The sequence below is a fragment of the Anopheles bellator genome, chromosome 2 (genome assembly GCF_943735745.2).
Source record: "Anopheles bellator chromosome 2, idAnoBellAS_SP24_06.2, whole genome shotgun sequence".
Classification (NCBI taxonomy): domain Eukaryota; kingdom Metazoa; phylum Arthropoda; class Insecta; order Diptera; family Culicidae; genus Anopheles; species Anopheles bellator.
In genome coordinates, this window is record NC_071286.1 from 65,491,457 (window position 1) to 65,519,338 (window position 27,882).

Sequence of the window (27,882 nt, forward strand, 5' to 3'; positions counted from 1 at the left end):
CTAACGGCGCTCGGATCCCACGTGGTCCGCGCGGAGAAACGCTTGGATCCGTCGGCGGTGGCGACGCCGAAAACCGAAAACCTTCGGTGGCCGACACCGCGCATTCCACCGATATCGGAAAACTGTGGTTTCGAGGGCCGCCGGGCCTTCTTCAGAAACCGGTAATCCATTTCGGTGCCAATTTCGTAATACGTACCCCCATAATCAAGCGAGCCCCAGTGCGCGCCCCGCGGACCACTGCCCGCCTAGGGGGCACCCACACATACGTGTAACAGTGCGGGTGCGTGGGTGTAGCACAACAAAGCATACCCAAACATAACGTGCCGCCCAGCGCAAATGCACGCGCGCGTCGCGGTTGCCATTTTCCCTTCCATTCTGTTGTCGGTGGTGGCCATTCTGTTTGCCTTTCGCTTTTTACACGTTTTCCCTTGCCACCGGTAACAGTAACTGTAACTGGTAACAAGACACAGTACTACAACAACAACAACAGTAGTGAGTGGCCAAAAGTTTACCGCCGTGGTGACCGCCGCCGCCGCCGCCAAAAGGGGCCGTTTCCGCCCGACGGCGCCGGTCCGGCCGGTTGTCGAATTATTTCCTAATTTCATAGGATATATGCAAATAATGGGCCACACGAGGGAGGGGAGAAGGGTATCCGAGGGCCAACCTCCGCGTGGGTAGGTTGGCGCCACCGGCGGCCTTACAAGCTTCCTGTTTTCGGTTGGAGCGATCGGTTTTCGGGGTAATCGAAATCAGCCGTCGGCTCGCACAACGAAAACCCACGCTTTCGGTGGTGGGTTTTAGGGGTTAAGCTTCAACTTACTGTCTTACTTAAGGGTTGTAGCTACTTTGACCTCGGTGTTTTATCGAGCAGATGGCGCAGTGAAATGGGAAACTCCAGTTATCTACATCCTGCCATAGTGAGCCAGTTCGTCTCACCGTGAGGCCATCTCAGCTCATCATCATGTCATCATGATCGTTCACTCTCAAAGCCTACCTCAACTACTTGTCAAGCAGTTGTTCGATCATTGATTAAGAAATTAACATAAGATCATTATTTTTACAGAAATTAAATGTAACAGCAAATGAGTGGAAAATTCGTTACACAAAATCTCGTCACAGAAAGCAAGTGTAATAGATGCTCCGGACACCGGAGTAAGTTGGCAGTTTGCACGATCAATTGATAAAACTACCGACACGTCAGTTTCGGAGGCATTAACGGCTCAGTTTTTGGGCATGGTCCGTAAAAACAATGTCCGGAGGCCAATGTGCTAGCCTTCGACGACCGAAGGACGAAGATATTGTGGCACATACTGGCTACAGCTACGCGGCTACAGATTTCCGATAGAAGCTGACGAACCTAACGAACCTAACGAGTAGCTAATTTTTAATTGGTTTACTACTGTGACCATTAAGAATTCATTCCGAATTCCGGCCAAATAGTCAACAACGAAGTCTATTTGAGCGTTGTGCGTCGTTTGGGCAAAGCTGTGGGTAAAACACAACTTGATTTGAGGAGGGACCAAGATTTGTTCTTGCCTCACGAGGAAGTTGTTGCATCACATTTTGGTGATCAATTCGTGATCATTTCGGCTCCAAGGACCGAACCGTTTACAGTTAATAGTTGAGGTAGAAGTCGCAACGAAAAACATGTTGAAGGCTATTCATAAAAAGAATTTTTCGGACCGTTTAGAAAATTGGAAGAAATGTAGACATAGATGTATTAGACTAAGGAGGGATAGCTGTAAGCGGTGATGGCATAGATCTAGAAGAATATTAACTGTTATTGGGATTAAGTCTCTAAAGGAAAACTTGCGTTTCCCAATGCATTCGCATGATTTATTAGTGGATTAGTATCATGTTTCTCTCTCGATTTTCAGCCAAATTGCGCCAACAGGCGGAGCTTGTTGGGTCGTGTGATATTTCCATAATACTTACCCCGTTGCCGTGGAGGAGCCTTTCTTGTCTCTCGGACAAGTTGAAGTGAAGAAACGAAAGGAACCGAAAAGAATCGAACACAAACACCGCGACGTAAGAATAAATTATTTATTTGCGAAATTGTCATACAGGATGTAATACAAATAATACATACGTTACTATGTAATAAAAAGGATAACACCTTTGCGTCCCCTTTTTTTACGGTAGGTAGGTAGATAATAGTTTCAGTACAAAAAAACGGATCGGTTCACCACACCACCCCCCGACTGACTACTGCCTCGGCTGCTGCTGCTCTGCGCCCTGCTGCTCAGTAGTACACTTCCTCCTCCTTCGTACGTACTTCCCAGCCGGTTCCCACCGTTTCCTAGGTGGCGCGCCAAAGTGCTACGTAACACGCCCTGGGGCAGAGAGCGAGGTCCTAGCACGCTGCCCTAGTCCTACCGCCCTCCCAACAACCCTCTGGCGGAACAACCCTGGATCACACTCTGATTGCTGAATAACGTTAAAGCTCCGAACGGGGGCCCCGACTCGGCCTGGACTCGGTTTTCTCGCTCTCTCTCTCTTTCGCTCTGTCTGATTTGCCATTGTCAACGTTACTCCAGTCTGCTCCAAAACAGTCCGCGCCGTTTTGGGGGGAAGAAACAGGGTTTCTAAACATAACAATAAAAATATGTGAAAGTGAGTCAAAAGTAAATAGGTGCAAAAGTATTGTTCATTGGTCTCGCTCGTTTTCCCTTCCGGGACTCTGGATGTGGCGGTCTCAGCCAGAAGTACCTCTGTCGTACGCACTCCCCCACCCGTTCGTTCCCCGGGGGCGGGGCCGTTTAAAAACCTACCGTTCAACAAACAAACCATGTTTATATTTAAATAGAATATGACTAGCTTCCGTTACTTGCGGGGGGGTAGGAGGGTTGTTTTTCGTTCGTTCGATCCTCTCTCGGAGCGATCGGAGCAGTACTAGTGCGATCAGGGTGATGGGACCGATCGCCTCTGCCGCGATTCAGTGCAGTTTACAACAGGAACTGGGATGTTTTACCTGCGTTCCTGCTCTGCTTTCGTTAAACTAAAACACCAAATAGTAAACAGTACTCGCCAAAAACGGGTAAAACAATACCTTGCGGGTCGTATCAAGAATGTAGACAGTAGACAGTAAAACGTATCTTATATATAGTACCTTCAATAATCAGTCACAAATAGTAATAGAGAAGCCATTGTGTGTTGTGCCGTCGTCCTGGGCCCAATGCTAACTAATAACTCTGTGCTCGCGCGTACGAACGAGCCCCGCCAAGAACAATCGCGGAAAATCGCTGACGCGGATGATCGCTGGTGGCACGGATGATCGCGAGTCACCTGCCCTTATTTTCTCCTCCTGTACGCACACACACACGCACACGCACACTAACACACACAGTTATCCCTAAATATCGGCCCCGGGCCCGGCGCGAAAGGAAGCAGTGAGTGGGTTTGTTGTTGTTGTGGGGGTTGGTTTTTCTTGGTTTGCAAACACTTTTCCTTTCGCACGGGTTGGGTGGGTCTGGAACCACCAACCAGAGCGCGCGTCGGCGAGTTCCGGGGCTGCGGCGGCGGAGCCTGTGATCATCGTTATAACAACTCTCAAAAGACACACAGTACTTCTTACACAGTAAAGGTAGTGTACCGCATCGCACTACTAAGTCATGGTATTCTAAGCGCTTCCCAATCAATCATTCGTCCCTGTCCCAGCTAGCTTCCCAGCAGTGTCCCAGCGTCCTATGGCTTTGGTTTCTGTTCTGTTCGGTTCTTTGGAAATAACGGGCTCTCTCTCTCTCTGCGTGCACTTCACGGCCTTTTCACGCAGTACACAACCATTCGGCTAATTGTTTTGCAGCTTTCGGTAAGTGTTACCGGCGGACACAACAGGGCGGTTTGAAACCATTTCTGGCGGGTATAAAGTCCTTCCTCACATGGCTACGGTCCCATACGGTGAGTGTGGGGAGACTCAGATTAAATCAGACCACTTTAGGACCGCTCCACGCACTAGGATCTCTTTTGAGGGGTCTAAAACGGAAGCCTCGAGAGCCAACAGAAAAGTGTCCTACACGGAATTGTAACTCGGTCGGAAACGGGACTTGTTCAGTGTTCGCGGAAGGATCGATTCTCGAGAACACGTGCTACACACGGTTTGAAAGAAGCGCAAACAGTTAGTTTACCGCAAACAACTAGTACCGGTTTCGAGCCTCGCGCGATGGCCGACTTCTGACGCATTTTGCGGCTCCGACCACCGTTAATCGTTTATTTCCCTAAAGTGTTTTTCACAATTGTTCCATTTCCAGTTTTTTTTTTCGGGGGGTGGCTCAGTGGCTGGCTGTTTTGGATGCTGCTACTTCCCGTGCAACGTCCCCTCCCCGGCAAGAAGTCGTTCGCGGCATCGAGCCATCTGGACATCTTTTCCTTCATCCTGCTCTCTCTCTCTCTCCGGGTCTGGCTCTCGTTACTTCCCTACCATACACTGCTGATTGTTTAGCGAATATTAGTGTTCACAGAAAATAGTCAACAGTATAAAAAGATTTTTAACATGTTAGTATTTGTTTAAATGTTTTTTTTTCGTTTTTGGTTGCTTTTCGTTTTAATGTTTATTTTGTTGGGAAAACCCTTCAAAGATTACGATTTTCATTGCTGATTTTTGCATAGTCAAAATTAGTGTCCTCCGCCAAGTGCGTTGTTGCGCGCGAGCGCGCGTCGTCTCTCACTAGCATCTTGATCCTTTATAGTGTTTTATTTTTTTATTATTCCTTTTTTTGTTGCAGCTTGCAGTAAATAATTGATTCCCATAGTTCATCAGCATTAGTCGAGTGTCTGTTCTCGCGGTTCCCGTTCACGCGGCTACCTCTGCCTAACTCTGCGCGTATAGTTTAGAATGTTATATGGCCCGCTCGTTCGCATCGTCCTGCTCGCAGCCCTCGCCACCCATCATCACACGTCGCCCATCATTACCAACACCATCGCCATCATCATCATCATCATCATCACGATTTTTTCGCTATCGCCTATATGCACCAACACTCTCGATCACCTACGATCCGCTAAGAGCTTTTAACCACTAAAAACCTTCAAACATGTTCGAGATGGTGTAAAAAGATCAAGTAACAGTGTTGATTTGCTTATACGAGTTTTCATTATTAATTTTTGTTTATTGATTTACTTTACCGTTATAGTTTACTTATTATTGTTGCAGTTGATGATTATTCTTGATTTGAAAAAGAGCTTACGATCCTTTACGTTCGGCCCTGGCCGGCCCTGCAGGTGTAGTAGTGCAGTACCTACTACCACCACTACCACTACTACTTTAACTTTAGTCATTTTCCCCAACCGATAAACCAACACACCACGGCACACGCCCGGCTGGTTGGTTTTCCTGTTTTACCATTTTTGTTGTTGTTAGGTTTAGGTCAACTACGACAACAGTTCGCCCCACATTTCTCTAATGTGTAAAGTCAATTCAACACAACACCAACCTCACACATCACGTATAATAAACCCCGGTGAGTGTCCCGGCTTGTTACTCCTTTCCTTCGTCCTTTGGCAAAAGATATCCGAAACGAAACGCAATCCACAACGCACCGTGCTCTGTGTTGTGCCGTGCGGAGTCGGAACAAAGATTAGAAACTGTTAGAGCGCTTGTTGGTCCATTTTGTAGGTGAGTGTAGTGGTGATGAGTGGCGCACGCCTGTGTCGGTGAAAACTGGCAATCCGCCACCGGCACCTTAAAGTACTAGGATTTAGATTATTTAGCAGCAGCAATTAGTGGGCTTTAGTAGCAGTAATGTTATTGGCGCGCACGCAACTCGAAGCTACACTACATCGGAGCGGTGCGGTTTAAATACGCAGCACGTGCTCACTATAAAAGAAAGCGTTGAATGCCACTAAGAAACACGTGCTCCAGAGCCGGACCATCCGGCGCTTCGCCGGCTGCGGAGGCGATGGACAGAAAGAATCGCTCTACTACCGTTTTGCATTCAACATTCTCTCTGCTCGAAATGCTCCGAACAATGAACATAAAATGGTTGCCGCCGCTCTATAAAAAAGGGGAAACATGAGCCTTACAGCAAAACACAGAATGAAAACATTCATTCTTTCCAACCACGACGTTGATTGATCAACCTATCGCCGGAACCGGATGCTGGTTGATCCTCCGCCGCGGGTCCCGGTCCGCGGACTGGAGCGAAAAAAGTGTGAGGCGCTCGATTTAAAGGATGTGCGCCGATAATCTCTGCCCCTCTGGTGGTGGGTCGTAAAAAACAGTAGTCTTGTCGTCTCTTCTGTCGTCGGCCCCCGCACTGTCTCGCAACGATGTTTTCCCTTTTTTTTTGGTTTGTTTAGTGTGCACAATAACTGGCAAATAGAAGTTGTATGTTGTATGCGCTTTTGTTGTGTATAATATTCATAGAGTATATTAGGTCCTACAATAATTCCCTAGTTGCTGCTCGACTCGCCCCGTCGACTTCCGGACAGGGCCGAACGTCTCCAGGAGCATCATGGCATGGTTTAGTAATTGACAGTTTTACTTTTGCAACACACCCACACACGATCGATCGATGTGTGTGTGCGTGTGTATTTGAAGTGTTTGGCATGTTGTTCATTTAGTTACTTATCAGTAAGAGAGTAGAGTGGCTATGCTAAAAAATGGCCGCCAGCCGTTTAGAACGTGGATCGATTGATTGATTGCAAACAACACACCATCCGTGGGGTGCGTCGTGCCGTGCCGTGACGTGGGTCCTTTCTGTTATCGCTGTGAGATTGTTAAAAAGCGAAAAGCGTCTTCCTTCGCGAAAATTGGCCGCTCACTGAAGCCTCTTCAAGCATCTCAAAAGAACCTTCGAAAGAATGGTTGCTCTCCTCTCAGGTGGCTTAGTATACCGTACACTACGCAACGCCTCGCGCCGGAGGCTAGAGTGAGAGGGAGAGTGTCCGAAGGAAGGCTAAGTAATTGCTGTCGTTTGCTGCCCAAAGCTGGCCCCTCTTACGCTAAAGATAGGAGTTCTAACCGAAACGTGTTGACTACTGTAACTGGCTACTGGGGCGCACAATGACGAACACACTACAAACGTTACACTATGTAATACGTGTAAGCAAATCCGTCCATTTTCTTATCACACAGACACAGACAGAAGCCACGGGAAAAAAAATGGTAAAAGCTGAGCTTTAAAGCTTCCCCCACACAAGCACACACATGCGCGGCCCATCTCCATCTGTGTTTCGCCCTCCGTTATCCTGTAAGCCTCTGCGCAGCCTCTGCGCGGTTGGTTCGTAAAAAATTGTTCCCAGACGAGAAGTTCTACTCAATTGATCAGTGTTTTTAATGTTGACTTTTTCTTTCCTGTTGGTAAATACAATGTTTAACAATTCGTGTTCATTCAGTGTTCTCGGTGTCAATTCAATCACACCCAATTTGGAGTAAAAAGGGAACAGGAGGGCCCCGGTTATCAACATCATAGGCTTGCTAGCTCTGCTGATTTACTGATTGGTTGTGTTCTATTATCTTACAAAATCGGGGATCGCGTGGATCGAGAGAATTGATCGTAACACTTTTTACAACACCTCTTTTTGCCGCTCCCTCTCTCTGTGACCCTTCCTTTTTATTGCAATACTAATGCTTGTTTGCTGGTGCAAAGAAAACCATTTTCACCACCGCACGCTGACACTACGGGTGCAAGTGTATTAGTAACTGCCTATTGGTGCATAGTGTGGTGCTGGACTGGATGCACCCGGTTGCAGCAGCAGGGTTTCTGTTCCTTCTACTCCTTTGTCTGCCTTTGGAAGAATAGACCGGGAAGGATCCCTTCTTAACAGCAGCCCACAATTCGTAACGTTTTCGCGCGCTTTTTTAATATGACTACTTCTCTCCGAGAGAGCGAACGAGAGAGAAAAAGCGTCATTAATTGGCGGGGTTAGTTTATCATCATCGGGTGGTAGTGGTTTCTGTGTGCTCTCTGTGGCGGTGGTGAACAGGAAAAACAGGAGTTATTGCTACCGAGACAGCCGAGCGTCCCCGTGTTTAGACTGGCTTTTTTTTCTGTTAGATAAATTTAAACGGACACTCACACTCATTGGATCAGGGTTCCAGTAGTAACCAGTGCTCGGAACGTCCCGACCGCGCGGAAAGGACAATAATTTTACGCCACCGATCGATCCCTACACACAACACTGACGATATTTCGCCCCCCTGTTTGGTTTTGACTCCTTCTAGGTAACAACATACGAATGTAAATGTTCAACAAGTGATCCAGGATATGTATTAATTTACTTCTTTCATCTTTTTTCCTGCCCTCAGTTTGCGCTGCTTTTTGTTGTCATCCCCACCCTTTTTTTTTGGTTTCAAAATTTAACAGTACGCTATTTTACAAATGTTCATTATTGATTGATTGTATGTGTTGTCGTGGCTGGGTCGGTTGCCGAACGGTGAGCGTCCTGTTCGCTTCGGCCGCCCGGACAGGATCACCATTCTATATATGATAGCTCGCGGAATGGTGAGTGACGGCTCCGGACAACTCCGGACAACAGCACAGAGGCGTGCTGCGGGGTCGGCCATAAAGCTGAGTGTGTTACTACCTGCACTGCACAGTACTACCAACAGTTGGCCAACAGTTTACGCGGCCCGCGGCCCCGCCGTTCTCTGTGGTTTCATTAATATTTTTTTTCGTTTTTTTTTCATTTCATTTTGGATTTTAAAACGTTCACTAGAGTAAATATAATTGACGATCGGAATTACATGTTGCTGTTGCTTCCCCATTGGTTTGCGCAATAGTTGTTCCCCGTTGGCCGACGGGTGGCTCACCTCGCCCCTTCTCACGGGGTAAGAGCCACCACATCTCGCCGCCAGAGTGGTGTTGTTGCGGTAGAGTTTTTGTGTGTCGAATAATGTTTTTCATCAAAATGGCCCTCCTTCTCACTAGACTACGCTGCTGCTGCTACTACTACTACTGCTACTGTTAGTACTACTACCTAAGTCCACGAGGAAAAAAAGTAAAGCAACACGAGAAAGTACCGAGTGCCCGCGGAGGACTCGTCCACTCGTCCATCAAAGGTGATGTGCGATGTGTGTGCGATTTTGGTGTTGTGAGTTAAGTATTCTGCTGCTGCTGCTTCTAATTCTGTCGTATCCTTTGTGGCCAACAAGGACATCAAGGTGTTTTTACATAATTTGGAGGAGATGTTCTCAGTGTCCGGTTGTTTGTGCCCCGTTACAAGCGTTACAAGCTCTCAGTTACGCATTTTGACCCAAATAAACGATTTTTGGGAAAATTGGAACACTCTGGAGCCAGGGACCCAGCTTGGTTCAGAGATTCAGATCGCAGCATCGTGGTGCATATAATTCCTGGCGAGTCGCGCGCGCGCGCGCGCGCGCCACGGCACACACGCGATAGATATGGCCAAAAATAGAAAATATTCCATTCGAGCCGGATGCGGAGAAAGTAACTCGAAGTTAGTGTTGGTTTCGGTGGGGTTTGAGGGGCACGGAGAGGCCGTGCGTGCGTGCGTGCGTGCCCGTGTTCCTCAACTCTCAGTTTCATTCTCCATTATCCGACCGATCAGTTTGGGGCCGCTTCCAAGAGCGGGATAATTAACTTCCCGACGTTTTCTGGTGATCTTCGCCTCGGCCCCCGATTTCATCATCATCGACGCCCGGGCCCGACGTAGAATCAAAGTGGATCTCCACGTTGCGCTTCAACGAGACCAGCATCGAAAGTCGCGGGGATGATGATGTGCCGCCTTCTTCCGGGTGGGTTCTCTCCCCCATCGCATAACTAGAACCCGCTTTTATCCAGATACAACAAGCAAAACGACCTCCGGGGGGGGGTTTTTGTGGCCGTACATAGGCCACAAACACTCGCTCTCTCCTGCTCTGCTCAGTCGGAGCGAGCGAGAGGGCGAAAGCATTCCATCAAAATGGACAGCCGCGGATCGAACCGGGCCTCCAGAACGCGCGGCTATCCGCGGACTCCGGTTCCGGATGAGTAACGCGCTCACACGCCATGACGGCGAAGAAGAACGAACGCACAGAAAGTCGTTAGCCACATAAAGAGGAAAGCGTGCGCGAAGGAGGACCTCCAGGCGCGCGCGCGCGCGCGTTGGGCTAGAGCACACATATACGCAGCCCAGTGATCAAGCTGAGCACACATACAGACGCAAGCGCGACTATTCGACGATCGGTGCGCCTAGAACCCCCCCAAACGCGATCACGGTGCAATGATCTTCGCGCGATCCTGTGTGCGTGTCCGTGACGCGCGAGAACTGATCTCTCGCTCTCTCGCTCTCGGCCACACATGGTGGCCCCCTCTTCTTCTCGGATGTTGGTGAGAAAATAATTCAAAACATTTATTCTGGCCCGGAGCCCCACAGCAGCTCCCCACAGGCCGCTGATCACTCTTCCGCATCGGACCGAGAGAGAGAGAGAGAGAGAGACTGTTGCCGGCGCGGATGTCGCTCTGTGTGTTTGGATAGAGCGCGGACTTGATGCAGGTCAGCGACACGAGCGCGCGCCATCGAAGGTGAATGATTCCATGTATATGGGGCGATGAGTGGGGAGGTATGTCCGGCGGTTGAGGGTGTTTTTGGGGGTCAACTACACTCTCGGCTGCGGTCTCTCTCTCTCTCTCTCCGTCGAGAGAGCGAGAGATACAAGCCGGTTTCCGGTCAGTTCGCGGATTTGTCGGCGAGTGACCATCGTCATCGTCGTTACGATTTGCGCACCGCGTGGCGTGTGGCGCAGAGCACGTGGTAGGGGACCCGTTAAGCACCGGATCGGAACGTCTAAACACCGCGGCGATGAAGCTGTGTTTAAGGAAGGGTTCAAGTTCGCGCGCGCTTCTCAGGCGCCTTTGTCCGCTCCTTTTCTTTATCGGCACCGGAAAGACCACCGAGAGGAAGTGAGCGCACGGCACAAAAACTGGAACTGGAGAGCAAAAACCGGTCGGGCAGCTGTTCCAAGGCGCCACCTGATAAACGGTCAGGCGGTCGCCGAATAGTTCGGGAAAGGCTTGAAGTATCAAAAATTAACCTACCGAGGCAGGGAGAGGCAGAACCCCATTTATGCTGCTCGAATTACAATACAATGCTCGAATGTGAGTCAGAGGTACGTGCCCCGCCGGATGACTCGGCGTGAGCCACCAAAAAAGATGGCTCAAAAGGAACCGGACGCCATAATAGAGCCCGCTTTGGCCCCTGGCGCGTTGCGTGCGTTCCTCCCCATATCAATACGGGGCGGGTGTTGTGTGGGGTTGTTGTGCAAAAGTCCACAAACAGACGCACCAACGCAACCCCACCGCGCGACCGCCGAGAGTCGTGCCACGCAAATCATAATCCAATTTCGCGACAATCCCACGTCCAACCGGCGGACGAGGCGGGTCCGCCGCTAACGACGTAACGTCGGCTTCGAAGACGCGCCCAGCCAACAACCACAACCCACCACACCGCTGCCACCTGGTAACAACAGAATTCCTTTTTTCGACCGGTGGAGGAGCGAGCAGCATGAATTACCCAGAAGGACCGTGCGCGATTTGCTGATGTGCAAATCGTAGCGTTGGCCGGACCGAAGTGCTTACGAAAGTGAAAAACCTGTCACCGGTCACCGGTTGCGATGGCGGCCTCCTTTTCAGCGCCGCGCGTAGTCTTCGCGCCAAAACGCAACGGAACTAAGCCAAACTCTGCGCGGGCAGCGAAGGAAGAGCCACCGCGTGCGAGCGAGAGAGAGAGCGGCCAACAACATAAGTAAACAAAACAGTCAATCGCCGCGGAGGAGACGGGAAGAAAGTGAAATGGGTATGGGTGTGTGTCTGTTCGTGGCCAGCATAACTCAACCCGGGTGGCTCCCAACGGCAGCAGAAGCGGAGAACCAAACGGAGCCAGCCAAGGGCGGTGGAGAGTAGGCCGGCAACTTGTTGCTGGCCTCGATATATCGGTTGGACCGAAGCCCCCCCCGTTCAGGAGAAGAAAAAACCACAAAACGCGTTATCAAAGAGGAAGCGAAATGTGGGCGACGGCCGGGAGGCAAGCAGAGTGGCCACAGCATAGGCGAGAAGAAATGCTGTAACATGGCCCAGTTTGATCAGTCCCGGGAAGGCTCTGCGCGGTTGGTTCCGCAACGGGAGCGACGGATCGGGAATGTCGAAAGCACGGTCGGCTCCCAGGAACTTATCAACGGCCAAAGAAAGTGAGATGTAGCGAGGAAGCGAAAGAAAGTACAAAAAAGAGAGACAGAAAGAGGGACCCCCAGAAGCGAGAGAAGCTTTGCTGGGGGGCTGCCAGGGCTGGTGGAAAAAGAGAGAAGAGCGGCGAAGAAGGAAAGTGATACAGACCATCATCATGACACAGATATGTTGCTCGGTAGCGAAAGGGGAGAAGGTGTGTGCTTTCCTTCGCGGCCGCGTCTGTTATGATGCGAGCCACACACGAGCTGTACCCACATATCTCATTACATAATGTTGAGGCAGCGACGGCGGCGGCTGTTGCATTAGCAGCAGATGAAATTGAAAGCTCGTCTCGCCGTGGGCACACTACTCCGCGCGTGGCCACACACGAGAACCGATTGTTGTTGGGGTTCGATTGTTCTTGTTACGAAGATGAATCGACACGACCAGTTGTTTCCACTGAGATCGAAACGTCCAAAGCGAACTGAGCCTTACGCAGCAGCGTACTCGTCTCGCCAAGCTCCGGTGGGCTGGTCATGTCATGAGGACCGCAATTAATCGGAAAGCAGTCAAAAAAAATTTAACCTCTCCGAACGTGACACTTTGAGGGCCTTCGGACATGGTTGAGCGGTGCTACGGGACACTGAGTAACTCTCTCCACTGGCCACCCCGACTAAGGACCGCCCGCTTGACTTGGTGGTGTGGCTTGTGTGCGTTTTGTTTCATTTTGTGTGCGTGACTGGTGTTGTGTGTGCGTCGTGCGTGAGTCTCGATAGATTGCTGCTCCCAGTTCCCAGTTCCCCACCAGCTCTGCAAGTTCCTCGGTTCGTCGCAATAACCTAACGTGTCTCCCCCGCCGTTTAATATTAGTAACATTGATTTGATTGGCTTTGATATTAACACCTAGCTTCTGAGTAAAAGTAGTTAAATTCCCTAAATACGTTATCAGCACACACTATCATGTTGTTTTGGTTCCATCGGGCCGCGCTTCCCCTGCGTCGCTGTGCGCCCCCACGCGCTCTTCGCTCTGAATGCTTCCGCTTCCGGATGGTGGGGGGACATATGAGAAAAGATAGCGGACCGGGACGGGTGGTGAAAGTGATCCACCCAAGCACACACTGTGGGCGGGGGGGGAGCGAAAAAAGGGAACAACCCTCACGACCCCGAATTCCCGGAGGCATCGGATTCTCGAGTCCGAACGATATGGAATGGCTACTTTGGATTTTTTTTCTTCTTTTTCTGTGCGTGTCAGAAGCAGTGATAAGAGCGTGCTGCGTGGGGTCACCACCACCCGCCGTCCGTTCTACTTCTCATACGCCCGCGCCTAGAGAGAGAGACGGTGGGGCGCAATAGTTGAAGCGCTAAACACTGGCGGTAAAGTACTGTATAAATGGTAGAAAGGATGATCTACTTTCTGATCGTGCAGCTCTTCCCCCTTTTTCGTATGGCTGCTCATGGTCGCCACAGGACGACTTCTTCCGGCTTCGCAGGACCAATCCGGGGCCACAACAAAACCTCGCTCTTTGGCTTAGTGAGATGGCCATACACTGTTCGATCGCTTCCAATTTTCCGGGGTTTACTCCTCGTGTCCTTTCTTTTTGCTTTTGGGTTACTGCTTCGTTCTCTCTCGTCGTTGAAATCTTGAATACAAAAATATATGTATGTTGTATATATAATATGTTCATATATGTTTTGCTGTCCACGTTACGTCCACGTTTCGGTATATTACTATTTTCCACTTCTGGCGACTTCGTTTCCTGGCTTTTTTTTTGGTTTTTGCTTCCACCCTTCGCTCTGTCAGCCGGCGAGCACACTCTCTAGGAACAGTAAATTGTGCCACACACGTTATCAGTTAGCAAGAGGGGCGCAAAATCGAAAGTTCCAACGAAAATCGGGCACCACCTCTTTTCTCTCTCTCTCGTATCTATCAATACGGGTCCAATGTTGCCAGCCCAGTGTTTAGGGGGGTCCAGTTTTCACCACCTTCTCGCGTCTTTTGGTATTCCCTTTTTTCGCCTAATTTCTGTTTAACATTTTTGCGCATATAATCGGTTAATCGGTGTTCCAAAACAAACCACGTGGGTTAGAGGTTTATAGTAAATACTGCACACGCCACTATTGTTTTGCTTTTTCCTTCTTCCATATTGTGATTGTTTTACACGAATTTTGGAAAATTTAACCTAATATACGGCGACCCAAAACACGACGTAGACGCCTCTCTAGAGAAGCGCCCGGTTCTACCAACGAACGAACAAAGCGCATAACATGTTACCCGTGGCTCTCGCGCGTCCTGCTTCCGATGGATGGCCCTGTTTCCTTGGCCTTGACCGAGCCACCGTACGCGTGCTACTAACTCGCTACTAGACACCGAAAACGCAAAGGGAGCGCACGCAAATATTACTACTTTAACTATTCACCGTTTTTGGGGCCACTCCAGAACTGCGAGAGCGATTCATCTCTCTAACCAAGCAACAGTCGCGTTCGAAAGAGATTACAGTGCGGCCGGTGCCGGAAGTTGGTCGGAAAAGCAGGAGTACGAAATAACAACCTCCCGGCTCGCGTACGCTACGGCGGCGCGCGTCTTCAAAACCTAAACAACTTTGACAACTTTCGAATTCTAATCAACGAACATCAACCGTATTATGGGCGCGCAACAACTATGCTATGAATGGGGTGATTGAAGTGAAGTGAGTGAGTGAGCAGTGTGTCGTAGTAACTAGGAAATGCCACCTCCGCCACTGGCCGAGATCGATTGAGAACACTACTAACAATATGATGCAATACGTGCGGATGATACTACGGTAGTTGATGAACCCCCCACCCAGCGGTGTATCGAATGGGAGCGCCACACTTGCCAAGAAGCGGACGATAATGATGATGGCGAGAGGTGGTTAATGATGGGTGGTCACAACGCGATGTGATAGACGATGTGATGATGATTGGTGGGTGATGATGATTTTTATTATAGAACCACAACGAAGACGATCATGACACGATGATAATAATTGTGTGCGCGTGTGGGTGAGTGTGTATGTGTTTGTGGATGATAAGACTAGATTGGTTAATGTTTTACATCGCAGCCGAAACAAGCGTTGTGATAGAAACGAGTGTTTCGCGCGTTTGCCGTTTATCTCTTCCGCTTCCTCCTTATGCGCTATATACTCTTTCGCTACGTAAGTCTTTCCGTTGCATCCCCAAAAGTCAGACAAATTAAACATAAACACGATATTGGCGCGACTAAATGTTACTTGTTGCCGTTAATTTTCCTTATTAAACCCCCGTATAGTTAAACACACTCGCGGGCACCCTCTGGCGCCGGTTTTCTTTTTGACTTACTCTTACTGTAGAGTTTCCTTTTTTTCGTGTATAGGGTTGTTGTGCTGCTGCTGCTGCCTTTAGTTCTGTGTTTCCCTCCCTTTGCTCTGGATATTTTCTGGGTTTTATAACAGTAACTGAACCCGCTTCCCGCTTCCCTGCTGCGCACGCGGGTTGCCCCACTCGTTCCACCCTTTTCCGTCAGCAGTTTTTCGCAAAAAAGGGCGAACAAACGGACAAATTCCGGGCGCCACCGTGCGGTGGTTGCGGTTTGCTTCTCTCCCACACAGTGTATGCAATACTAACCCCCCTCCGCATCCGCAATAATAATTTATCATAATAATATCAATAGTAGCAATAATAGTATTCTTAATATCATTCGTCCAAAAAACGAGAAAATTGTTATGATTGTGATTATGTTTTGTTTGTTAGTTCTGTGTGTCTGTGTGGGGTTCTTTCTCCTGTTTTTCCACAAACAACAAAAGCTGCCACCCGCTCTACGAGGGGGCGGCTCTCTGGCTGCTGCTGCTGCTGCTGCTGCAGGCTCTGCTTGTTGCTGACAGTTACGGAAACATTTGGCATTTTCATCAGCTTCTTCGCACGTCGCACATCTGTCATTGCCTTGCCAGTAATCATCGCGTCTTCTTCGCTTGATCCCCGGGGACACGCGCCTTCACGCGTACACGGACGTAAAATGGTTTCGAAATATGTTTCACTACGGTTTGACACGCGCCGAGAGAGTGTCTCTGTGCAACACAACACATCCTTTTTTCTCTTTGGATTAACTCTGCTAATGCCAACGCGCTGCTGGCGCTGGCTAATTGTGTTGCCTCTCCGCACAACACAACTCCTCACTTTATGAGTACGAATATACACTAAAACTTGCTACCGGTAGCTAATTGTTTTATAGTAAACGACGTTAGTGGTTCTCTTAGTGTGTTCAGTTAGTGTTTCTCTCTCGTTTTTTTTTGGGGGGGAAGATGTGCCAGGTTTAAAATTCTCTTAACCCAAACATGTGCGGTCCCACCATGTGCGTGATTTGCGTAAGAGATTTGCGCTATGCTCTGCGTCATCACACGAACCCCCCCGAAATTTTCGTTAGTCTGTGTCCTATCAATGTCCCTGTAGTGGGGCGCCCGCACGCCCACAGAGTTTGGGGGTGTTCGGGGCTCGTAAGGATAGTGCGGATAGTCCCGCACACCTTCCCCGTTGCGACGGCCATCGCACGGCAATAAACGGTCAACATTTCTATCCGACTAAAATGTCCGGCTTAGGGGGACGCGCGCCCTTATTAGTTCCGCTTCTCCTCCAACACCACTATTATGCTCTAACTGCTAAAAACGCTTCAAACAGACAAAGAATGACAGTCTTATAAGTAGAGTTATTTGCATCCCTTCGTTATGTATGTGTTTTTAGGTTTTTGTTTTAATTGTTTAAATCCTTCAGCTATTCAAATCATTGATTCATTTTAGAATAATGGAATGGAAAACATACGTTAAACATAGCGGGGCGCGAAAAAGCATTTCTTTCCTCTCTCTCGCTCTCTCTCTATCTCGTATATAATATATTAAATACAGCGCTAGATTGGGTTTCTCTAAGAGATAATGAAATAATTTACGCTATATAAATGCGCGAATCTCGTGCGTTCGATAAAAAAAACAGTCAATTATTAAACATTGGACAAGAGCAAGCACAGCACAGTAGAATAATATGTTCGAATAAATAGGACGATAAAGAATAGCATACACTGTAATGCCCTTCCGATAGGCGAAAAGCCCTTAAATTAACTTAATCGCGCGTGCGCCTCTCCCAGTCGAATGCGTTTTCTCAGCCACCGCCCAGCCACGGAGCGTGTTCCATCATCTTTTCCTCAGCGGAAGGAAGGGTTCCCACAGGGAGGGAAAACAAACAGAAATGTCCCGGAGCATCGCGGCCCTCGGCGGGCGGTGTTGTGGGTGCGCGCTGCACGTAGAATCCAAGAAACCACACAGAAACGGTGAAAAGATGCATGCAAAGGACACGAACACTACAGGAAATAAGCAATACCACTAGGGAGGACATAACAAAATTGATAAGATATAGACGCAAAACACATCTAGCGACTCTAGAGCAACGGGGGATGCACAGGATCTTGTTCGTTGGTAACACATTGATCTTTATGCGCGTGTCCACTCTACTGAACCGGGACGGCCACGGGAGGCAGTTGCATTTCTTTCTCAGGTTAGTAAAGCGCGACTGGTCCGGTCCAAGCGGTCCAGGCCTTTTCGGGTTAGTATCTTAGAGTCTTTGAGGATGAGAGTTTAGTTGGTCGCGAAATGAAAGTGTTAGTTGAAAAGGAGAAGCAAGAGAAAGAGTATTCAGGACGAAAAGTAAACGAACCAGAGTTTGAAATAAAAGAAAAACCTACGAAAATAAATAAAATTAAAACATATGAACGTTGGCATTTAACTAAACAACACTTTTATTTACTGTTTAAATTACCTTTTATAAATCATCCAAAAAGATATGCCTTAAAAAAATAATAATAATTATTGTCATAACTTCCTAACAGTTTTGCTCTCTCTCTCTGTTTCGCTCCGTGTGTACGCGGGGCGCTGCGGGCTTTCCTCTCTCTTTCTTGCGAGATGCGAGTAGTAGTAAAGAAAAAAACACGAAACAACGAAATTCGATGTTTTCTCATAACTGTTTTATGCGCCTCTTATCATATCGCCACACTCAGTGCGCGCGCAAAAACTGATAAGTCGGTTGGGTTTGTTTTCTTTTTCAAAACAATCAGTTCCATTCATACCATCCACGGTTTGCGCCAGTTTCAGTAGTCTCGACCGATCGATCGATCGATCGATCGAGAGAGCGAGAGAGCTCTGAAACGGGCGCAAGGCAGACTTATGTTATGGGGCCGCCACCGTCGGCCCAGTGACCAGTGGATGGGCTGGCTGGCTGGGCGGGCGGCTTAAGCTGATATCAATCTTAATCTCATTCACGTGTTTCCGTATGTTGCGCGCGCGCGCGTCGTGTGCGCTCGCGAATGAATGAATTCGAGAAGTGAATGTATTTGACGAGAGATTCGCGCCGATCGGTTCGCGGACTTCGGTCACCAACTCTCTCTCTCTCTCTCTCTCTCTGTTTCTATCTGTGAATTGCTCCTTCGGGCTACACACGACGACTCCTTCACACACTAAATAAGCAAACTCATCAAACTCAAAAACTTAAGCGTAATAATTTAACAACACAAAGATCAACATAACCAACAAACTTTCTTATTACAACTAAAACCTTAAGGGGTACAGACGAGAAGAAGAAAAACAGAACTGCACGATCCGTGGGCCACAGATCGGCCGCTGTGGCGCGATCCTTCTGTGGAGCCGCGGGCGGCGCTTTTAGTTCAGTTTTCAGTTTAAATGCAATAAGTAGACACATGTCTCTCTCTCTCTCTTTCCCTTTCTCTCTGTGCCCGTGGGGGCTTGGGGATGATGTTCACACTAAAAATTAATATGCGTTTGTGTTTTTCTCTTCTTGCAAATGCTAAGTAAATACTAAGCCAAATACTACGACGGCGGCTCACGTTAGCCCATGAGAGAGAGAGAGAGGGGCAACAGCAGAGACGCGACGCTACGAGTCTTTTGTTTTCCGGTCACTAACGAAATACTAAAAACATATCAACCTTCTCTTGCGCGCTCTCTCTCTCTTGCACTCTCTCTCTCGTTCGCACGAGTCCTTCTTACACTAATAACTAGATACGTGTACGAGGGGGTGTGGCGTGTAAAAATACTGTAATTCTAATGATTAAGCACGCGAAAAATTGTCACAAAAAATAATAATAAAACGTAACAAACGACGATCGTTCGCGACACAAGCGTATGAGAGTTTCCGTTGTTTTTTTTTTAGTTGTTCCTCTATTCCTTCCTATCTTCGTCAACATCATCATCAACATCAACAGAGAATTTACATTTACAATTGAAACGCAGGAACGGTGACACATTTATATATAAGAAAATAAAAACACGTTTAGTAATACTGCACTGTATATCTTCTGAGGGGGGCCGTTTGTTGCTATAATTGAATTTCTCATTTCAAACGTTACTAACTTCAGTCCTTATTTCGAGGCGCATCAGCATAGAAGAGCATAAAAGTAAGTAAATCAACCGAGGGAGCGGTGTGCGGTGTGCCATGTATGTTATGACCACATACACTACCGCAACAACTATGTATAGGGACGCATTGACTATTGCTACTTATGCTGCATTTGGGGATGTGCGCCCTCGGTATTCTTACCGACGACGAAGACGATCCCCGGGGGGGCGGTCTCGTTTGTTTGTCTACCTAATAGGAATTATTCGGAGAAATGCAGTTCGCGCGAGATGAAACTGCATCAACGTCTTGTGAGAGATAATGGTGTATTGCATGCGGAACACTCAACCACGCTCATTATAATGTGCAACATACACGAAAGGATACAAAAATTGAAAAATACAATACCAAAAAACACAGAGAGCTATCAAATGAACAATCACTAACAACTAATCGACTTAGAGTGTGAGTGTATGTGTGCTCGTGTCACAAGAAGGATACAGAAAACAATACGGACAAACACACTTAGCACTAAAACAACACACCCAGCCGCGCCGCTATGCACCGGGGACTGATTTGAACTATTTTCGATTGCGCACCATCTGAGACATGCGGAACACATCCATTGATTCCGATACCCCGGTGTGTCAACACGGTCGATGATGTGTGTGCTCTCGCACGGGCTGAGGAAAAGATAACACAACAAACACAAACACAAAGGAGGGAAAATGGTTTTCCACTCCCCATGTGGCTACGGAAGGGCGAGAAAATGCGTGGAAACACCACGCAACGCATCATCATCTGCCGCCGTTGCCGTATCTTCTTATCTCTGTCTCTCTCCCCTGTGTGGTGGTGTGTGTTTCAGAGTTTTTGCGCGAAAAACAAACCAATTTAACAATTTATCTAAATATTTCCTTTTAAATATATATACCTACTAATGTCTAAGTTAAGAGTTGCTCCACCGTTTTCGTGTTTCATCTACAGTTCTTTTGCACTATTTATGCTGTCTCAACCAATTCGTATAAATCCAACCATTGCGCGGGCGCGCTAAGGCTACACTAAAAGAGAGTAGAGTTTCGCGCGTTCGCGTTCCTCACTTTACGAGTAATTTCGAACGCAAAATGTATCGAAAAAAAAATACAGTTCTCGCATTTATTTGCAAAACAAACATAAAACAGATCAAATGAAAAAAAAAATGTGTAAATTGTGCTGACACCTAACAATAAAAAAAAGCTGGTCCGAAGCACCCGAAGTAACGAGCGGCGAGAGCGGGCACTGGGGCGCCGACACGACGTTCGCCAGGGGTTCATGTTTCGTCCGAATCGCAAACTTGGCCTACAAAATTAGTCCTAAAACAACCGCGCCACCCTGTCTCTCTCGTCGTGGGCACATCCTCTCACTTGGTGACCAATTTTTATAGTAAAGAGAGTATCCTAAGTGGTTAAAAAAAAGTAGCACACAACGAAGTAAAAAAAAAGGAGAACACTCTGAAAGTTTTCTAATCATAAATGTTTAACTCGATGGAATAAATCCTTTCTAGCGGTAAATTTGGTCAATTTGCATCTTGGTTTAAGTCTTTTCCCCCTTGTGGTCGAAACCCCGAGTTCGCTTCTGCCGCGCCCGAAGCGCGGTTTGGCGCGTAGTAATAGATAGTAGTTGTTGGTGGTGTGTTTTGCGACACAGCACGGACATTTTTTGGGTGCTGGAAAATTATTGTTTAAGAAAACATGAAACAAAAAAAAGAAGCTTGTACTCGGGCACACCACCATCCCAACTCGTCTGGCGTCGTCCCGGTGGCCAATACCAAACTTTAACATAACACACCACCGCCCTCGGGTGCAGCCACCGTCTTTATCCTAACGCGAGAGTAAAAAATGATGCAGTCTTGCGCTACGCAATCTTCTGGCCGTATCGTCCGTCCCCCACGCCGAGGCGACGCACGCGAGAGTCTGGAGGATTCATTTAGTCCAAACTGAGATCACACACAACATATTCACACATTCCAATTGGATAATCATCGATGGTAAGCATGAAGGATGGAACCTGGCACGTCGCCTAATCAACGGCCGGGTCGTGTTTCGTGGCAATGTGTAGAGAAAAGGTATAAGCAAGATAACTGAACATAACAAAACCTTTGCCTGTTGGGCGCGCGCGCCGCAATTCTACCAAAGTCAAGTATTTTTAACTGCTATCAATAGGCAAACACAAATGCGCCTTCACTCTGGGGGTCCAGAAAGTCGTGTCCAGTTTGTTTTAAGTTGATAACTCTTATATGTTCTCTTCTCTGTGTATCCTTATTCAAGACCCTCTCTTCTCTTTAGTCCTTTCGTCTTTCGCGACACAAACACACAGAGCTGGTGTTTGATCGCGCGTGACGCATGAAGTAGTTAAATCCCATATCTCATAGGCAATACGATAATAATATTTAAAGAGTAAAAAGAGAAAAACAAACAAAACTTAAAACTACTCCGTATAAAAAAAACGTCTCCTCCCGAAGATGCTGAACCTTACTGTGCCCACCCAGGGTTCTTTTATCCACAGGAGAAACAAACAGCTCTTACTTGACCGCCGGATCCTTCTCGTATGTAGTGTACGCGCGCTTGTGGTTCCGCTGCAGCCGACTCCGAGAGTGCATCGATGGTGGTAAGGATCTTGTATCCACACTATCCAGTCGCCGTTCGCTGGACTCCCGGCGCGTCATGGTATCGATCGTCAGTTCCCATCGTCAAATATCCCGGCTTGGGACTGCTGCTGCCGCCGGTCACTTTCGGGTTACCACGGTTTCCGGTAGAGGTGAGCAAATTCATCCACTTCGCCCTCGGCCATCCGCGCTCGTTCAGAGGCGGCAGTCACACAACTTGTCAACCTTTCGTCGTTCTTCGTCTCTTCGTCTGTTCCGCCAACCGATTCAGCGCTTCCGGCAGGGCTGGGTGGCTCTCTGTTGGTGTCACACCCCACAGCTACCGGGGCCGGGGTTTTCTTCTATTTTGTGCTAAATTCGATATGTCAACAACAATCTTGCAGCAAAAGCGGGAGGCAGATGCAATTCGATTCACACCGCCGCCCTTATCTCGTTTGCATTCGATTTTCTACCGTGCACACACGTCGTCTTACGGTCGCTGCTCTTTCTCTCTCTGTCTGTCTCTCTGTTGCTGGACACCACACGTCCCTTCTTATTGACACGAAGTAAGAATCTTAAGTTTTACGTTGCTAAAACAATCTTTTCGTTTACGGCTGACTGTTCATCATCATCATTTCGTTTCATTTTCTTGGAGATCTGCAATATTTACAAACGAAAACAAGGCTCCGGATTAGTCGTCGAACACTGTTTTCGCCCCAAACGGGCGTCATCCCTGATCTCTTCTGCTTCTCGCTTGGTTATGGAACTTTGGTTTTAACTTGATAGGCATGCTTTGGCCAGCTGCCTCTCCTGCATTGGCGCTGCCAATCCTGCCACTGTGTGTAAAAGCTAAGCCCTTAAACGCCCTCCCCCCCCACTCGGATGATATTTACCTGGTTAAGGTTCAGTTCGATTCTGATTGTTCGATGCGCGATATCCTTCTGAGCATTGCGTTGAACTCAACAATAGAGACTACTAAAACCACACACTGGCACACACCTCGGCGGCACACATACGAATATAAATATATACATATGTATATGTTTTTACACTCCACACACATGCACGCTGCTGAATTTACAATACACGTGTTGTCGCTGGTGCTATCCTGCTTGACTGCTCTAGGTAATCGGAACACGGTCGGATCGACCGGTCCGCTTACAGTCCGATCGGGGGCACCTGCACGTAGCGGTAGATGTACAGCCGGTAATCCTTGCTCGCCAGCACCACACTGCCGTCGTCCATGAGGGCCACGTCGAAGCACTGGGCGTGCTTGACCTTGCTCTCGAGCGCCGACACCAGCTGCCCGTCCTGGGTGAAGATGGTCAGGTTGAAGTTGTTGTGATTGTCCGCAATCAGGATCTCGCCGGCCGCGTTGATGCCCACCCCGATCGGGTAGTTGGTGACGCCCTCGCCCCCGATCTGCCGCAGGAACTGGCCCTCGTAGTTGAACACCTTGACGCAGTGCGCCCGATTGTCGCTGATGAAGATCTCCTGCTTGTCATTCACGACCACCCCGTTCGGGAACTCGAGGTGCTTGCTGCAGCCGAACTTCTGCAGCACGTTGCCCGACTGGTCGAAGATGATGACGCGCATCACCTTGCACTCGACCACCACGATGCGCCCCTTGCTGTCGACCGTGACGCCGCGCGGATGCTGCAGGATGTTGGCGCCGAACTTGCGCACGAACTGGCCGTACTGGTTGTAGATCTGGATCTGGTGCGTCGGCGACCGCTCGGTCACGATGATGTCGCCCGACGTGCGCACCACCGCCACCCGGTTCGGGTACAGCAGCTGCCCGTCGCGCTTCCCGCACTCGCCGAACTGGAACTTGAAGCGGCCCTCCTTGTCGAAGATCTGGATCCGGTGGTTGTTCGTGTCCGCCACGATGATGTCGTTCTGTGCGTTCACCGCCACCCCGCTGGGCTCGGTGAACTGGCCCTCCATCACGCCGAACTCACCGAACTTGCAGTGGTAGATCATCTTCTGGCGCTTGATTTGGCTCTTCGGCGGGAACATACTCGTCGACATCAGCTTGGCCGACAGGTCGATCATGGCAGCCGCGGCCGCCGCCGCCGACACACCGGAATCCTGCTGCCCACCGTTGCCGCCGTTGCTGTTGCTGTTGCCGTTGCCACCGCCGCCGCCGCCGCCGCCGCCGCCACCACCACCACCGCCGCCGCCACCGATCGGATTCAGCGGGATCGTGTACTGATCGCCGAGGGTGCCAAACAGATCGGCACCAGTGCCTCCACCGCCGCCACCACCCGTTCCTCCGTTGCTCCACTTTTCGTACGGATTGCCGGAGCCGCCGGTCAGCGTTTGGCCCAGCCCGCCCGGTTCACCGACAAACGGTCCCAGGCTGTTGGCACTGTTGAAGCGCTTCGAGATGAGGTTCGTATCGAACGCGCTTCCGGCTCCGTTGGCTCCCCCCAGACACAGGCCTCCCCCGGACAGGGGGGACGTCGACAATCCGTTGCCGTGGCCGTTCACACCGAACGCACGCTGATGCTGGTGCTGTTGCTGATGCTGTTGCTGCTGCTGCTGATGCTGCTGCTGCTGGTGATGATGCGCCTGATGATGATGCCCGGAATGGTGGTGATGGTGATCGAGCAGATGCGAACCACCGCCGGCACCGTTGAGCAACAGCGAGCCAGCGCCACCACCGCCGTTCGAGGAGTGCATCAGATTCAGACTTCCGGTGCTGCTGTTGGACGGGCTGACGCTGCGAACACCGCCAGCGCCATTGGTCAGCATCAGCGACCCGGAGTTGGTGGTCGAGGTGGGCCGCGCAATCGGGGGCTGCTTCGTGGCGGTGCTCGTGAGGTCCGAGTTCGAGCGGATGTAGCCGTACGTGTTGCGCACCCCGATCTGGATGGCCTGATAGTTGGAGACGAACTCGAGCTCGTACGAGGCCTGCAGATCGTGCGTGATCGCGGGGAACAGCAGCATCTTGTTGTCCATGAACTTGCGCAGCATCACCGTCTCGGAGGGGCCGGCGCACTTGGTCAGCCGCTCGACGAACTCGCAGCTCTGCAGCACCTTGTCCACCTGGTCCTGGCTGCGGTTGAGCAGCACCGACTGCGACATCGTCTTGGCGTTGTAGAAGTTCTCCAGCTCCTTCAGCAGCTCCGCCTTGCGCTCGTCCACCATCGACCGGTAGAACTGGTGCGTGTCGTTGATCTCGTTCTGCGCCTTGTGGTACTGCACCTGGATCCGCTGGTTGTTGTGCTCCACGTTCTTGATCAGCGAGCGCAGCTCCTGCGCCTTGCTGCGCACCTCCGACACCGTGTGCAGCAGGCTCTCGATCTGCTTCGGCGTCGTGTCGCTGTTGTGCTCACACTCGTGCACCCCGCTCGGGTGCTCGATCAGCATGCAGTCCTTGCACACCGGCACGCTGCACGTGCGGCAGAAGAACTTGAGCAGCTCGCTCGGGTGCCGCTTGCAGAAGTAGTTGGGCTTGTTGCCGCCAACGCCACCAGCGCCGCCAACGCCACCGCCGCCGTTGCTTCCTAGCAGTCCGCCAAGGCCGCCACCGATCAGTCCACCACCGATCAGGCCACCGACGAGGCCGTTCGAGATGAGCAGATCCGCCGACGAACCGTTGCTGAGGCCTCCGCCGCCGCCGCCGGCACCGTTGGTGAACGTCGTGCTGCTCACCAGACTGCTGTTGCTGCCCCCGATACTGCTGCCGTTCGTTCCGGCCCCGGTACCGTTGGAGGTCGGGGGCGTTATCACGTTGTTCATCATCGATTTCACCAGACTGCAGGCGTCGTCCTTGATCGTCAGGTTGAGCGAGCTGAGGCGCGGATGGGCCGCCTCGAAACCGCCGCCCGGTGCCTTGCCACCCACCAGCAGACCGGGTGGTGCGTCCAGCACGCCGCCGACACCACCACCGAGCAGTCCACCCAGTGTGGGCGTGAGCGTCAGTGTGGTCCCTGTTCCGAGCGAAGAGGTGGCCGGTGGGGCGATCGAACCGATCGAACCGATCGTGCCGCCGCCGGTGCCCGCGATCCGGTACACCGAGTGGCCGTCGAAGCAGTGCATGAACTGGTGCGCCGTGACGCAGTTGGCACACAGGAAGTTGACGCAATCGATGCACTTGGCGACCGCATCCGACTGTTTGCTCTTGCAGCCGGTGCAGCGCGGGAAGAGCGACTCCGACGAGCCGTTGTTGGACTGGGCCGACTCGAGGCTGGACGAGGTGGCAAAGTCATCGCAGATGGCCGAATCGCTCGCCGGCGGCGACGAACCGGAAGTGGTGCCCGAGCCACCGCTCAGCGTCGTCAGTGGCGAGTCCGACAGATAGTCGGCCGGTTCGCCGAACGAACCGATCGAGTTCGAGGCCCCGGGGAGCGAGTCCAGCGAGGGGGTGGGAGAAGCGGCCATTACACTATTCTGTTCCTGTTTCCTGTCGTGTCGTTCCGTCCGCCGTCGAGGACGATCATGAAACCCCAACACACAGTCAGCGCGCGCGCCGGCCGGGATGCGTCGCCGGTGTTCCGCTTTTCCTACTATCGGCTGTCTCTCTCTCACTATGTTGGTGTGTCCTTTTGTTTGTCCTTCCTCTCACTCGTTGTTTCTGTTGAGCGCCTTCCCCCGCACTAGTGAGCCATTCTAGGGAGCGTCGTTTTCAATCGTTCAGGACAATTTCGATGCAGTTTCCGCCGGTCGGTACACTACACACCAGTAACAACTACACCACTTCGCGCCACGCACGGCTTACTGTGACGGCGTCGCGATTGGGCTGAAGCAGGATCTTCGCCTCCTTTTGCAACCGGAAAATCACCAGCCACACCAGCAGGGTGTCTGTGTGCGTCGCACACAACGCGCCACAAGCTCGTCGCCGATCGTAGTGTGCTCTGGTGGAGTTGCTGGTGTGGGTTAATAATGCGAGCACCTTCAACCGTCACTTTCTGACGTTCACTTGACACAATTTAACTCGTTTGATTTGATTTCAAAACAATCATTTGCCGTGTTCCGGACCGGGCGGGGATTTATCACATGATTTTGATGCACCTTTTCCAGCAATAGACACCGCTTTCTTGTCACAGTTCCTCTTCCTCTGCGCACGTTTGTTGTCGTTGATTTTTGTTTTGTGTTCACTTATGTCTACGGATAAATCATTCCTTTTCTCATCTGTTGATTGCACATTGCACGGGAAAACGGAAACACGTTAGAGAAGGGTTAAAATCAATGTGTCGTGTGTTTTACAAATCGCACAAGAGAATCGAAGCATCACTCATCCTAACGGAAGAGGAAAACCACACCCCAAGAACACCCTTTTTAGTCCTATTGTTTTGTCCCGATTTCAGGGTTTCAGGGTGGCTATTGGCGGCCTCCTTCCCAGCACACATGCCGCGGGGCTGCCAATACCACCCAGTAGGACACGAGAGCAATTCTGTTGAAATGGAAACCCGACTGGATGTATCGAAAGAGAAAAGAACCACAAAAAAAGCAGGAACGGACGACGCACACACATGCGCATCGCGTTGCTCCCGAGCACCGAAAGCTTCCGCCGCAGAACACACGGCAAAGCTCACCGAGCGTCCATTTGTAGACGCAAGGATGGATAGATTGCACCTCGTTGTGTGGGCCGCTTTTTATGGGGCCTTTTTCGTGGAAGCGGCATAGAAAACTTTCCACCAAATTCGAACCCCGGGGAATGTTCTCGAGCGTGGGAATGTCTGGCGCGTCGGCGGAACACACGCGTTGATGCACCCAAACACATACATACACATATTCTAACACTCCCGCCGCCGCGAGAGAGGTTCTGTG

The 27,882-nt window shown here is 50.2% G+C and overlaps 2 protein-coding genes across 2 annotated transcripts in view; both read right to left on the reverse strand.

Moving 5' to 3' along the window:
* LOC131207882 (protein disks lost) overlaps positions 1 to 27,882 on the reverse strand; it is an 80,883-nt gene that overhangs the window by 20,433 nt on the left and 32,568 nt on the right. The gene's annotated exons all lie outside the window — the stretch shown is intronic.
* Positions 23,263 to 26,493, reverse strand: LOC131211784 (brain tumor protein-like). Its single transcript, XM_058205400.1, has one exon. It carries the CDS (start codon positions 26,491 to 26,493, stop codon positions 23,263 to 23,265), a length of 3,231 nt encoding a protein of 1,076 aa, XP_058061383.1.